Source organism: Lactuca virosa, chromosome 4, assembly GCF_052849685.1.
Source record: "Lactuca virosa cultivar CGN04683 chromosome 4, Lactuca_virosa_CGN04683_v6, whole genome shotgun sequence".
NCBI classification, from domain to species: Eukaryota; Viridiplantae; Streptophyta; class Magnoliopsida; order Asterales; family Asteraceae; genus Lactuca; species Lactuca virosa.
Genome location: NC_136429.1, coordinates 442,408,792 through 442,422,689, shown reverse-complemented (window position 1 = coordinate 442,422,689; position 13,898 = coordinate 442,408,792). Strand labels below are relative to the sequence as shown.

General features: G+C 31.6%; 2 protein-coding genes across 2 annotated transcripts; one reads left to right on the top strand and one right to left on the bottom strand.

The window, feature by feature from the left end:
* Positions 1–1,357: 1,357 nt before the first annotated feature.
* LOC145106688 (uncharacterized) lies at positions 1,358–3,424 on the bottom strand. The gene has a single exon (XM_079043629.1). The coding sequence runs from the start codon at positions 3,422–3,424 to the stop codon at positions 1,358–1,360; it is 2,067 nt and encodes a 688-aa protein (XP_078899755.1).
* A 990-nt stretch (positions 3,425–4,414) lies between these two features.
* LOC145106687 (uncharacterized) lies at positions 4,415–13,304 on the top strand. The gene is made up of 3 exons (XM_079043628.1): positions 4,415–4,447; positions 12,613–12,962; positions 13,100–13,304. The coding sequence occupies exons 1-3, from the start codon at positions 4,415–4,417 to the stop codon at positions 13,302–13,304; spliced, it is 588 nt and encodes a 195-aa protein (XP_078899754.1).
* Positions 13,305–13,898: the final 594 nt, after the last annotated feature.

Below are 13,898 nucleotides of genomic sequence, written 5' to 3'. Positions count from 1 at the left end.
AAAGCTAAGAAGAGGAGCCAGTAAGAACAATGTCGTCTACATATAGTAATATATATATGCTATATGAGCGCCTTGTTTGTATATGAATAATGAGGAGTCACATCTGCTATGAGGAAACCCAATACGTGAGATAAAAGTGGCAAAGCACTGAAACCACGCTCGTGGTGCTTGCTTGAGATCATACAACGATCGTTGAAGTAAGCAAACGTAATCAGGGCATGAAGGATCCCGAAAACTCGGTGGCTGGTGCATATATACTGTCTCCTGCAGATTACCATGAAGAAATGCATTCTTCACATCTAGTTGTCTGATAGGCCACTAATGTGTGATGGCAATGCTGAGGACTGTGCAGATAGTAGCTGGCTTCACAACTGGACTAAAAGTTTCGTCACAGTCGATACCAGGGCGTTGACTGCGACCATTAGCAACAAGACGTGCCTTGTAGGAGGTCTCGGAACAAGTACCCAAGTTTTTTTTTGAACAACCAAATACAATTAACGATGTTAGCAGCAGGAGGTCTCGGAACAAGTACCCAAGTTTTGTTAGAGATAAGAGCAGTATATTCATCAGTCATTGCATTAAGCCAGTTGGGATCCTTAAAAGCTTGTAAATAATTTTTAGGAACAGGAGCAGTGGTGTCGACATGAAGGTTTAGTTTTCGAATGGGTTTAAATATGCCTTGTTTAGCACGAGTAAGAATTGGATGTTGTGAGTGAGTAGAGGTTTGAGGAATGGTCGCGATATAGGGGAAGAAGGAGAGTCATGAGACTCGTTAGAGCTGATAGAGAAAGGTGAAGTAGGTTGAACTGAGCTTGTGGGTGTTGGAGGAGATGGGTCTGAGGATTGAAGGTGAGGAGAGGTTTGGGTTGGTGGGTTCATATGGGACGATATAGGGGGAGGCATGATTGGACTGATATGAGTTGGAACCGGTGTTGAAGTGATAGGGTGAGAGGAGTCGAGATCATCAAGAAATGTGTAGGAAGGAGCTTTGTTTGGTGTCATTGACCCGAATGAAAAAACAGTTTCATTAAATACTACATGGCGAGATATGATGATTTGATTTGTGTCAAGATTGAGTCAACTATACCCTTTGTGGTTGGTTGGGTATCCAAGAAAGATGCATGGAGTTGATCTTGGGCAGAGTTTGTGATAAGCATCAATATGTGGGAAACAGAGACAACCGAACACACGAAGGTGGTTATAGGATGGGTGTTTATTGTGTAATCTAAAAAAGGGGGTGTCATTATTGAGGGTGGTGGAGGGAAGAATGTTTAAAAGATGAGCCGCCATATGAAGAGCTTCGGTCCAATAAGTTGGAGGAAGTCGAGCATGACTAAAAGAGTACGAATAACGTTATTTAAAGTGCGTAGCATGCGTTCGGATTTTCCGTTTTGTTGCGATGTGTAAGGGCACGAAAACCGAAAATGGATACCGGTTTGAGAGAAAGTTGATGAAATTTTTGATTGTCATATTCACATCCATTATCACATTGAAAAGACTTGATATCAGTTTTAAATTGATTATTGACAAAATTCCTAAAATGCACAAATTTGTCAAAAACATCAGATTTGGCACGAATAGGGTAGACCCAGACATAATGAGAGAAATCATCTAAAAATATGACATAATATTTAATACCACTCAAACTTTCAACGGGAGAAGTCCAAACATCAGAGTGTATTAATTCAAAAGGAAAGTATGAAACAGAAATAGATGAACTAAAAGGCAACTTAACATGTTTTCCCATTTGATATGCATAACACAAAGTAGAGTTTTTATTATATGAACACGAAATATAGCAATTGTGAACTAAATGCTTGAAAATGTGGTGACCGGGGTGGCTAAGACGTTGATTCCAAATGGATGGAGCAACGGAAACGAGGGCTTGATTTTTTGGAGAAGTGACGGGATATAGATCACCGTTGCTATCACATCGGATTAGAATTTGTTTGGTGTGGAAATCCTTCACAGAAAAACCAAAAGTGTCAAATTCAATGGAATAGTCATTTTCACGAACAAAACGACGAACATAAATTAAAATTTTAATTATAGAGGGGGTAATTAAAACATTCCGAAGAGTCAAAGTACGATAAAGATTAGGAAGCGGAAGAGTAGTGTGACCAATTTTAGTTACAGGTATTAAAGATCCATCACCAACTAATACAGATGAAGAAGAATTACGAATTTTTTCCGAAACAGACTTGAGTATACCTACGTTTGAGTGGAGATGCGAGGTTGCGCCAGTGTCCATGTACCATTCAGCTGAGCCCGGATCATTTAATGTCATGGTATTGAACATTTGTGGAAGTGCGGTGTGCTCGGGATTTTGCTGTTGAACTTGATATGCTTGCTGGTGAGAAAAAGGCTGTTGGGCTTGTGAAAAAAACGGATGTTGTTGATTATTGTTCTGTTGGGCTGGATGTGTTCTGGGCCCATTTTCGTGATGCTGAAAAACACCTGGGCTTGGCAGAAGGCCTTGTTGATTTAATACGTAAGGTGGTTGAGGGGCATAGGTCCACACCCAATTACCCTGTCGCTGACCTTGCTGATGTTGACTTCCACTAAAAAACGTTCCACCGCCGCCATTGTTGTACCGACCGCCATAGCGCCCTCCTACCCGGCCACCACGACGGCCACCGCGACCCCCACGATAACCACATGTATTACTATTGCTGTTAGTGAAGTTATTACGCCATTGAGATGAGATGGTGTTCGAGTTCTGAACAGTGAGAGCGTGTGGGGAGTTTGAACTGTCGGCATGTCTGTGAAGAGATTCCTTCTGATCATCGAGAAGCATCTGTTGCTCCTCACAAAGAAGAATGGATCTAGCATCCCAAAAAAATGGAGGCGGGTCCCTGTGTCGGATATTAATGGTTATGTACTGAAATTTTTTAGACAGTCCATTGATCATATATGCCACCAGGTTAGTTTCACAGACCTTAGCATCCATGTGTTCTAAGCTATTAGCGAGGGATTTTATTTTGTTACAGTATTCTGTGATAGAAGAGTTACCAAGAGAGATGTTTCTCAATTCTCGATCAAGCTGAATGATCTTCGAGGCTTTGTTATCTCGAAAAACTTTTTCGAGATTTTCCCAGATTTCAAAAGTTTCCGCTTGCTTTTTGAAGATCATATTGAGAAGAGGGATAGATAGAGTGGCATATAGCCATGATTTCACGATAGAGTCCTTGCGAACCCATGCATCCTTCGCAGACGTTGATTCTTCTGTTGCTTTATCTTTCTCTTTTTCTTTTTCAGTCGTTATTTGAGCAGGGGACTTGAGATGATCATCGACACCATACCCGATACAGTGAATTTCGAATATTTCTCGCCAAGTATCGTAATTCATTTGATCCAAATCTAGAACAAATGGGACTGCATGTTTGATATTAATTGTAGAGGAGGGCTTGTCTGTGATTGACATGATGAGGGGGAGAAGAAAGAAAAATCAAGAGGAAAGGTTGAATGAAAGATCAGATACGTGAAGATGATGAGAAGAGAGACGCCGGGTAGGGTTTATGGCAATCAGAATTTATTATGCTCTGATACCATGTAATTTTTCGTATTTCCCCTCAAGATCATTCATTCCATATAGCCAATATATATATATATATATATATATATATATATATATATATATACACGCGTACAATACAAAACAGAAAACGGGCCAAACATGAGATGGGCCGACTCTATACATACAAAACATATGGATCATAAAACATACGCTAACAGAAAAAACTAAACTATTAAACGTAACGAACACCATAAACTACGTGTCTCATATCTACCCTATATGTACAACACCTAAACAATGACGTTTGACCAAATTATACACACTTTGTTGACTTTCAACTACAACAAAGTCGATGTTTATACATATCTATAGCAGTCGTAGGTTGTATATTACTATATTATTGATTTCGTGTGGACTAACCTTCACATGATGCATCCATAATTCCACATGTATATATTTTAATAACCTTATTTTCCACAAAGATATTACTACAGCGATTTAATAACCTTATTTTTTACAAGCTTTGAAATTCAAATTTTGATACTTATTTGCGTAGACATTATTATTATGATATATTAATGATTATTAAGTACTTTCTACAAGTTTTTTCCTAATGTCTTACTAAAAACTTATCTGAACCATTACAGTCGTTCTTATTCCCTCACTTCATTCGTGTGTGTATGTATGTGGTCGAACACGTTCATCATCATCGACAAACGCATGCTGCCGCTTCTTCCTCCTCTCTCTCCACCGTCGGCTCCATAATCAATCGAAGTCGTCGGTGCTTACAATGAGAATCTGCTCGTGATTTGTATAGTCGGTGGACCCAATTCGAATGATTATGGGACAAATCAGATTCTTCATCATACAATTGGGTTGCCAGATTTTACACATGAAATGCAGTGTTTTCAAACTGTCACTTGTGCTCAGGTATGTTGATTTTAATTTCCAAGGCTTTTGTATTTCATCGATTTTGAAATTAAGTAACAATGATTTTTATCTGATCTTGTTATATGATATTGATGGATTTATGATGAATGAAACAACAGGTAGTAGTGAATAACTTGGAAGATGCACGTGAATAACTTGGAAGATGCACATGAACAAATTGACACTTCAATTTCAATTGCGTTGAAAGAAAGCAAACCAGTGTACATCAATATAAGTTGTAATCTGCCTAGTATTCCTCATCCTACATTTGTCAGAGAACCCGTTCCTTATTTTCATCCATCAATGTAAGTCGTATGAGTTATGATCCATTAACATATTTGGAATTTTTGTTTACAAACAATAACATTCTGTCATGGCCTCCATGTGTTCGATAAAATGCCTCAATGAAAAAATAGTTAAAAATCTTTAATGTTTTTACTTCACTTTGTTCCTTATTCTTTTCAGAACTATATAACTTAGTTTAGTTTGGGTTGGATGCCCTTTTCATAACAATAGGTTGATGCTAGTTCCTTATTCTGTCAGAATTTACAGTTAAATACATTGAGCATATGGAGAAGAAACACAGGGAACCCGAAGAATGCTAGTTCATTATTCTGTCAGAATAGGTTGATGCTAGTTCCTTATTTTGTTTGTTGGGTATATTCTCGATAATACAAATTCTTTAAGAATATTCTTGCAGAATAGTTTATTTTGTAAGAATATTATTGTTGTATTCTGATAGAATTGTAGTTAATTATTTGTATGTTTAATGTGAAGTTTTTACAAGTGTATCACTACAAATTACTTGACAATGAATTTCTGGTAGAAATGGCTTCAAGAATGGCTTGAAGACCTGATGGGAAAGGATTGAAGAATGAATTAAAGAATGATCACACTCATTGCTTAAGAATGTTGTTATTTTTTAAGAATTATACTTGTTATTCTTTCAGAATGTTTGTTATTATTCAATGAATCACAATCATACAATGTAATTATTTGGTATATTATTAGTTCAAGAATCGATTTTGTGTAGTCTTTCAAAATGTATTTACTAGTTTATGGTTGACATTCTGTTATTGTGACAGAATAAAATCAAAAAATATATTTACTAGTTTATGGTTAAAATTCTATCATTCTGACAGAATAAAATCGGATTTTTAATTTTAAATTAATTTAAAATATTCAGATTTTTAAAAATAAAGGAATTAATTATCCCTAAAAATCCGAAAATTTCCTTTTTTAATATAGGTTAATTGACTAAAATGCCCTTATGCTCAAATTTGTGTGATTATATGGTACATGTTATCCTATTCTACTATCATAGACCCTCATATCATGACCTTTGATTATATTCCATCCAATGGTCCAGATCTGAGCATTCTGGCACACAATAGTTACCAGAAACAAAATAACCAAACCCTATATATATATATATATATATATATATATATATATATATATATATATATATATATATATATATATATATATATATAGGGAAGGGTTATTTGGAAAACAAAAAAACCCTAAAAAAACCCAAAAAATCATAAAAATGCATAAAAAAAATATTTAGAGATTACAAATAATTAGGGGAAGGCTCATACGGATATGCAAATAATTTGCGAAAACGCAAAAACAAAGAAAAACCTATGAGATTGTGTCACCTCAACTCTATATTTTGGATAGAAATTCATACAAACTTTGAACTACATGATAATAATCGATGAAACATGAGAAATTGTTTCATATTAGCAAAACATGTTTTCTAACAATTTTTTTATGAAAACTTGAATTTAAAAGTGGTTAAGGACGTGAAAAAAAAACTATTGTCAAAACCATCTTTATATCTATATTATCATAACACCCTCCAATGTAAAATTATTATCTTTAATTTATGCTAATTAATTTAATATCTAAAACATATATGTTTGATTTTTATAAAATAAAATCTGTTTTCGCATTTTTCACAATATATTTTGTGATTTCGCATGAACCTAATATATATATATATATATATATATATATATATATATATATATATATATATATATATATATATATATATATATATATATTTGGAAAACAAAAAAACCCTAAAAAAAAACCCTAAAAATCAAAAAAATGCATAAAAAATACTTAGAGATTACAAAACTTTTTTTTAATTTTTTGATAAAAAAATCGCAGGTTTTTTAATAAATTCGCTGAAAAAAAAACTAAAAATTAATTTCTTTTTAAAAAAAAAATTTCAAAAAAAAATCAGCGAATTTATTTAAAAACATGCGATTTTTTCATAAAAAATTCAAAAAAAAAAGTTTTGTTATCTCTAAGTATTTTTTTATGCATTTTTATGATTTTTTGGGTTTTTTTTTTCCATAGAACCTATATATATATATATATATATATATATATATATATATATATATATATATATATATATATATATATATATATATATATATATATATATATATATATATATATATATATATGGTGTGGATCAGGTGAATATATAAAAAATCAAGATGACTATGAGGACAATATTCTACCACACACTTAGTCAAGGACACACACGTAAAACTCAATACTTGGACATGACACGTTCACATTCGACGCACGTCCGTGGAACGTAACTCGGAATTGAGGATTTAATCACGTGCGACGAACGTCCATGGAACGTCATTTATTTGAGTTTTATTTCTTTTATTTTCCGTTTTTTCTTTTTTTATATTTTCTAATTATTTTCTTAAAAATATATATATTCTCAGTTTTCATGGTTTTTATTTTAATTTTATTTTTTCATTGTTCTAATGTTTTTCGTTTTTTTTGTTATTTTTTTTTAATTTTTTAAATCTCTCTACAACATATTTGAAGTTACTAGTGTTTTTTTTAATTTTTTTTTAATTTTGTTTTATTCTTTATGTTTTTGAACTAAATATCGGTTCGAGTTTCTAATATTTAACAGTTACAAAATTTTATATAAGAAAAATACCAAGCGTAATAATAATTTAAGGTTATACTATTTTGGTATCATATCATTTTTTGGATAAAAAATTTTGGATCAATTTATTTGAATAATATTATTTTGGATCATTCTATTCTTTTTAGTTACATGATTTCGGATCAATAATATATTCAATTAAGTAAAGTTTTTGGTTATAACAAATTTTGGATAATTATATTTTTTGAATCATTTAAATATGAATAAAAAAAGTTAAAATTTAGGATTATAAAATATGTGAATCAAAATATTTTTAGATCATAACTAATTAAGAATCATAAATTAATTTTTTTGTAAAGTGTGTATATGTATTTTCTAAATTTTTATAATACTTGGAAAGTATTTTTATTTTTCGAGTTTTTATAAAAATAAAAAAGAAAAAAATACTTTTGGTGGAAAATAATTTTCATTATTATGCTCATTTAGTACTGAAGTAAATTAAAAACATTAGCTTTTTCAGATTTTTTTTCAAAGAATAACTTATGCTCGAAGAACGATTCGGTGGAAAAAAATAAATACTCGACTAATCAGAACGCGACAAGTGTCTCAAGCGGGGGATGGGGGCGCGAAGAGGATGTTTGTGCTAGTAAAAGCGCATTCATTATCTGGTTCCTCATGCTTCAATTACAACTAGAAAGGTTACCCCCGCTACGCGGGGGCAAGAAGCTTTTAATGTTGTTTGCGAATCGATAAATATGACAGACGTAGAAAGTGCAAGGATGAAAAGCCCGGACTTTGCCCCAGACCGTTTTTTTCATGTTTTTATGAAAAAATGTAAAAGTTTTGACTGCAAGGACCAGAAGTGTCAAAATGGATAAATAATTAAAGGGGTAGGAATTAGCAACTTTTTAGAAAAGGGATCAAAGTTGTCAAACCGTTAAAGTTTTGTGGCCAAACATTAAAGATTAAAAGGTTCCTAAAAAGTGTAAAAATATTGATTGTAAGGACCAAAAGTGTCAAAATGGTTAAAGAATGAGGAGCAAAGTTGCCAAAAAAACATCCAGTTTTTATGAAAAAATGTAAAAGTTTTGACTGCAAGGACCAGAAGTGTCAAAATGGCTAAAGAATTAAAGGGGTATGAATTTGCAACTTTTTAGAAAAGGGATCAAAGTTGTCAAACCGTTAAAGTTTTGTTGCCAAACTTTAAATATTAAAAGGTTCCTAAAAAGTGTAAAAATATTGGTTGCAAGGACCAAAAGTTTCAAAATTGTTAAAGAATGAAGAGCAAAATTGCCAAAAAAACATCCAAATTTATTATTCCTAACTTTGAAGCTCAATAATAATACAGGGACCAATTCTGCCAAAAAAATGACAAGTTTACTATTCATTTTCTTCATAACTTTAATATATACTAGTAAAGAGCCCGCAGCTACGCCGATTTTGGGGTAATATGGGAAAAATCGGCAAACTTTAAAAGATATGTGCTGAAATTGTTAATCACCACAAATAGGGGAGAAAGTCGACAGTCCGTAAAAATGGATGTCAAAAGTGTACAACCAAAAGAATGGACATTGTTGAAGAAAATTTAAAAATGTTGTGGCAATAATGTTAAAGTTGCCAAAATTGGGAAAATATGGTGACAAAATTCAAAAAGAGTTTTTTTTTCTTTTTTTATGTCAAAATGAAAAATTTTTAGTACAAGGACGAAAAGTGACAAATTCATTAAACATTTATGGGAAAAACATCAAAAATGTAAAACTTTTGACTGCAAGGACTAAAATTGTCAAACTCACTAAAGATTTGTGGCAAAAACCACAAGGCACAAAAACTTAATTAAAAGCAAAAATGTAAAAAATTTGACTTTAGGGACTAAAAGTGTCAAATTCAGTAAACTTTTGTGGCAAAAACCTAAAGCCCAAAAAGTAACTATTGCTAAGGCCCTTGTGATTTAATATATATATATATATATATATATATATATATATATATATATATATATATATATATATATATATATATATATATACTATCCCTCTATATTTATGCATTCTACCTTTAAACTTTTAAATTTTACACAAATAACCCATTGGGTTTTAGGATTTTGTTAGTTTTTTCACATTAAATTCTAATCATCCAATCTCACAAATAAACAACAATGATTTGTTCTCACGGTCATCACATATTTCAAAGTATTCACCCGATCATATATATATATATATATATATATATATATATATATATATATATATATATATATATATATGTTGAGTTATTGTGTGAACCTAAAAATTTGTGCGAACCTACGAACTCCAAATCAGCAGTTGAGAACTCTCAAAAAGCAGTCAATATGATTGCTGATTCATATATATGAATGCATGCATATATATAAATTAATAGTCATTACTACGTCCGCGATCTATGTCACTGTTATTTCATAAATATGTATGTATGCATATATATGAATCAGCAGTAAAAAAATTATTGTCAAAACTTTTTTTTTGAGCCTAGATATGGATTGGATGTTGCATTTCCTTTTTATTTATGGTTTTGATTTGAAAAATGATGTTTAGATTAGTTGTTCTTAAGTTTCCAAAAATATTTTGGTTTTCAAACTAAGTTCCCTCATATATATATATATATATATATATATATATATATATATATATATATATATATATATATATATATATATATATGAAAGATCTAGTATGCTCAAGAGTCATATTAAAATGATATTGCTAAATGACATATGATTCTAAGGGTCACACTAACAACAACTTGATACAAATGATTATTTATTAAAAAATGATTTTAATAAATATTCATAAACTCTTATAATAATTGAGAAAATATTTATTTCAAGGAAATAATTATTTTACAATACAAGTACCACATTATTTAATATGGTATGAATATAACATGTCATGTACATCTTTTTGGACCTAATAAGCCTTTTGTCTTTTAGCAAAAGACAAAGTTTATATCTTATAAACTTTAAGTTTATAAAATATAAACTCTTGACTTATCTTTTATTCTTGGAAACATGAGATGAAGAGAAAAAGCCTTTGCATTGGTATAATGTAAAAGAATCAAACGTAGGGAGATATGTTCATGACATAGGGGAAAAAGTTGTCTAAAAGTACTTAATGGTTAATGACTCTTGGACCATAATTCCATTATAAATAACATGTGAGTGCTCTCATTTTTCTTTACTCCTCTCTCCTTGGCTGAGAGCTCTTTCTTCTTCTCGATTTTCTCTCTAAAGTCTTGAACTTTGAAGATTTTGTTGCTTGCATTCTCTCTTTAAGTCATAATCTTGTTTTGGCTCAAAAGCTTAAGATTTGTAACTAGCATTACATCAAGTTGGCACATTGTTGATGTCTCAAGGGTTCATCCTCACTCCATCAACTTCCAAGCCTCTCCTAGAGGACTCAAAGTGTTTCAAAGGTTGTTACCACTTCTTCATTCTATGGTTGTGTTTTAAATCTTTCCTTTACTTGCAAGATGATCCTTGGTGGGTGATAAAATGTTTATGTTATTTTATAAAACTCAAGTCTTACGTGTGCCATTATTTGTAGTTTTTGAAACTAGTTTTTTAAATAAAACCCAACAATTGGTATCAGAGCCACCTTGCATGTTTTTAAAAAAAATCTCAAGTCTTAGTTTTTGGTGAATATGGATAACTTGTTTTTGTATAAAAACAAGTTCATGCATATTTTCTTTGACAACTTTATAATTGTTATTTTATGTGACAAAACTTACATGCATTTTTGTCACTCAAAGTTGTCTTAGAAAAACAAAGGTTGTTTTATGTTTATATGTATTTTAGTGTACATAAACAAGCCTTGGACCATTTGTGTTGTTGTTTGTGTGATTTGGTTGAAAATGGTTTGTAATATTTTTTTATTCATAAAGTATGTAATAAAAGTAGCTAGTTGTTATTCTTGTTATTTTTATGTAATAGATTAGTTTTAACTAGATTTATTTTATGAAAAATGTAACAAGATGAAGATGAAGACCATTTCTTGAAGAACCATGGAGACCCACGATTTTATAAAGATTTTATAAAAGTTTATAACTTTTATAAAATTGCAACAAAGTTGGTTGTCATTGCAAGTGGGAGCTTGAAGATCACATGATGAACAAGTTGTAATATTTGGTCCCTTTGTCTCTTAGGATGGAATTAATACTTTTATGTTGGCTCACAAAAGTGTTATATAGTTTAAGGTTTGTTTATGTCAAATGCATGCTTGTATTGTTTATTTTTCAAGTAAATATTTTGTGTGGTTGATAATTTAGTTTTCCACAAACCCAAACTATTTTTTGGACAAAATAAACATCACATGGAGTTTGGATTTCAAAATATAAAATATGGACATTGGATGTAACATATTCTTGTCATAAAATAAAAAACCGCTTTTATAAAATTGTTAATTACGACAACTTTTGAAATATTGAATTATAAGTGTAAAAATCACGTTTTATAACTTATTCAAACTCCAAAGTATTATTTAATAAAATGAAGTTTTATTAAAAAATATTAAAAGGTTCATAATGGCTCATACACAAACTTAATACTAGATATTAATTTTAAAATTGAACCAAGCCGAAATATAAAAACCGGGTTTTTAGAAGAACCTTAGAAGTGATTTTTTTTCCCGAAAAATCGATACCATGACATATTGGATGCATGCAATTGTCATGATATCACATGTTTTAAATAGAATAATAAAACATTCAAATCCCTTTTTCAAAATGCAAGTCTATGTCATCCAACTTTAGAAACATTTGCACATCACTTATATAATGCTAGTGGGATAAAGGATACCTAACCATTAGTATTATCTTTTGATGGCCAAAGTATTTTTGGGATTTCTATAACCAAGTTATGGGCCAATTATACAAGTTTCTCTAATTGGAAGACTTTATTGGAAACCTCTTGTGATAAAGGTCATATAAGAAAGAGTGTTCCAAGGCATAGATGAGACCAAATATGTCAAATTAACAAATTGTTAAGGGACTCATAAACCTAGGAATTACAAATGATGTAATTAATACAAGTTATTTACCTTGTTAAAATTGGGTAAATGGGATAAATGATACCTAACCATTTATTTTATTTGTAACTTGGATCCTAGACTTTAAATAAATAATGTTTTTGGAAACAAAAGGATATTATTATTTAAAGAATTAAATACTAAATGAAAACTTTGTTAAACTTTTGTAGGTGGCTCCACCAATTACTATAACACATCACCCAATGAGCATTCAGTCAATTCTTGACAAAGAAAAACTCAACCACTCAAACTTGTTGGGTCTACACAGAAATTTAAGAATAGTTTTGAAACAAGAAAAGAAAGACTATGTCCTTGAAAACCAAACTCCTGATGAACCACCTGCTCTCCCAAAGGCTGCACATGATGCATGGCTAAAGCATGTAGATGATTCACTTGATGTTTTATGTCTTATGCTTGCCTTTATGGTTCCCGATCTTCAGCAGCATCTGGAACACTACACTGCCTTTGACATGATTGAACATCTCAAGGAGATGTTCGGTAGACAAGCTAAAACCGAAAGGTATGACACTATGAGAGCACTTCATGCCATGAAAATGGAGTAGAGTGGGAATGTGAGCACACATGTTATCAAGATGAAAAGTTACATGGATCAATTGGAGATGTTGGGCTCTCTATATCCACAAGACTTGGCTATAGATATCATTCTAAATCTTTGCCAAAGTCTTACAATGCTTTCATCATGAACTACAACATGAATGGGTGGGAGAAACCTATCTCTGAGTTGCACGGGATGCTAAAAACTGCAGAGAAGAATATCCCGAGTAAAAGACCTCAAGTGCTCAAGATTAGGGAAGGAAAGGTCAAGAAGAACAAAGGAAAGAACTTCAAGGGAAAGCCATAAGTTGGCAAGGGAAATTGGAAGAAAGCTCCTCAAAACCCACCACCCAAGAAGAAGGAAAAGGTTACCAAAGATGACACATGCTTTGAGTGTGGAGTAGTCTGGAATTGGAAAAGGAATTGTCCTAAGTACGTTGCATAGTTAAAAAACAAGAAGGTCGGGGAAGGCCCTTCAGGTATATCCATTTTCATGATTGAAATGGGATTATTTATTTTTTCATCAAACACTTGGGTATTAGATACTAGTTGTGAACTCATATTTGTAATTCGTTACAGGGATTCAAAAAGAGTAGGGAACTGAAAGCAGATGAGATGGTATTGTATGTGGGCAATGGAGCACGGGTTACAGTCCAAGAAATAGGATATTTTGATTTATGTTTACCATCTGGTCTGTATTTGACATTAGACAATGTGTGTTTAATTACTTCTATTACTAGAAATACCATTTTAGTTTCACGTTTTTGAAAATCTGGTTATGTTTTCAAATTTTTTGATGATAACATTCACTCCTTCCTGAAAGGAATTTTCTATTTTGAGGCTAGACCAATAAATGGAATTTATGAACTAAACCTAGATAACACATCAAAAAATAAGTCCC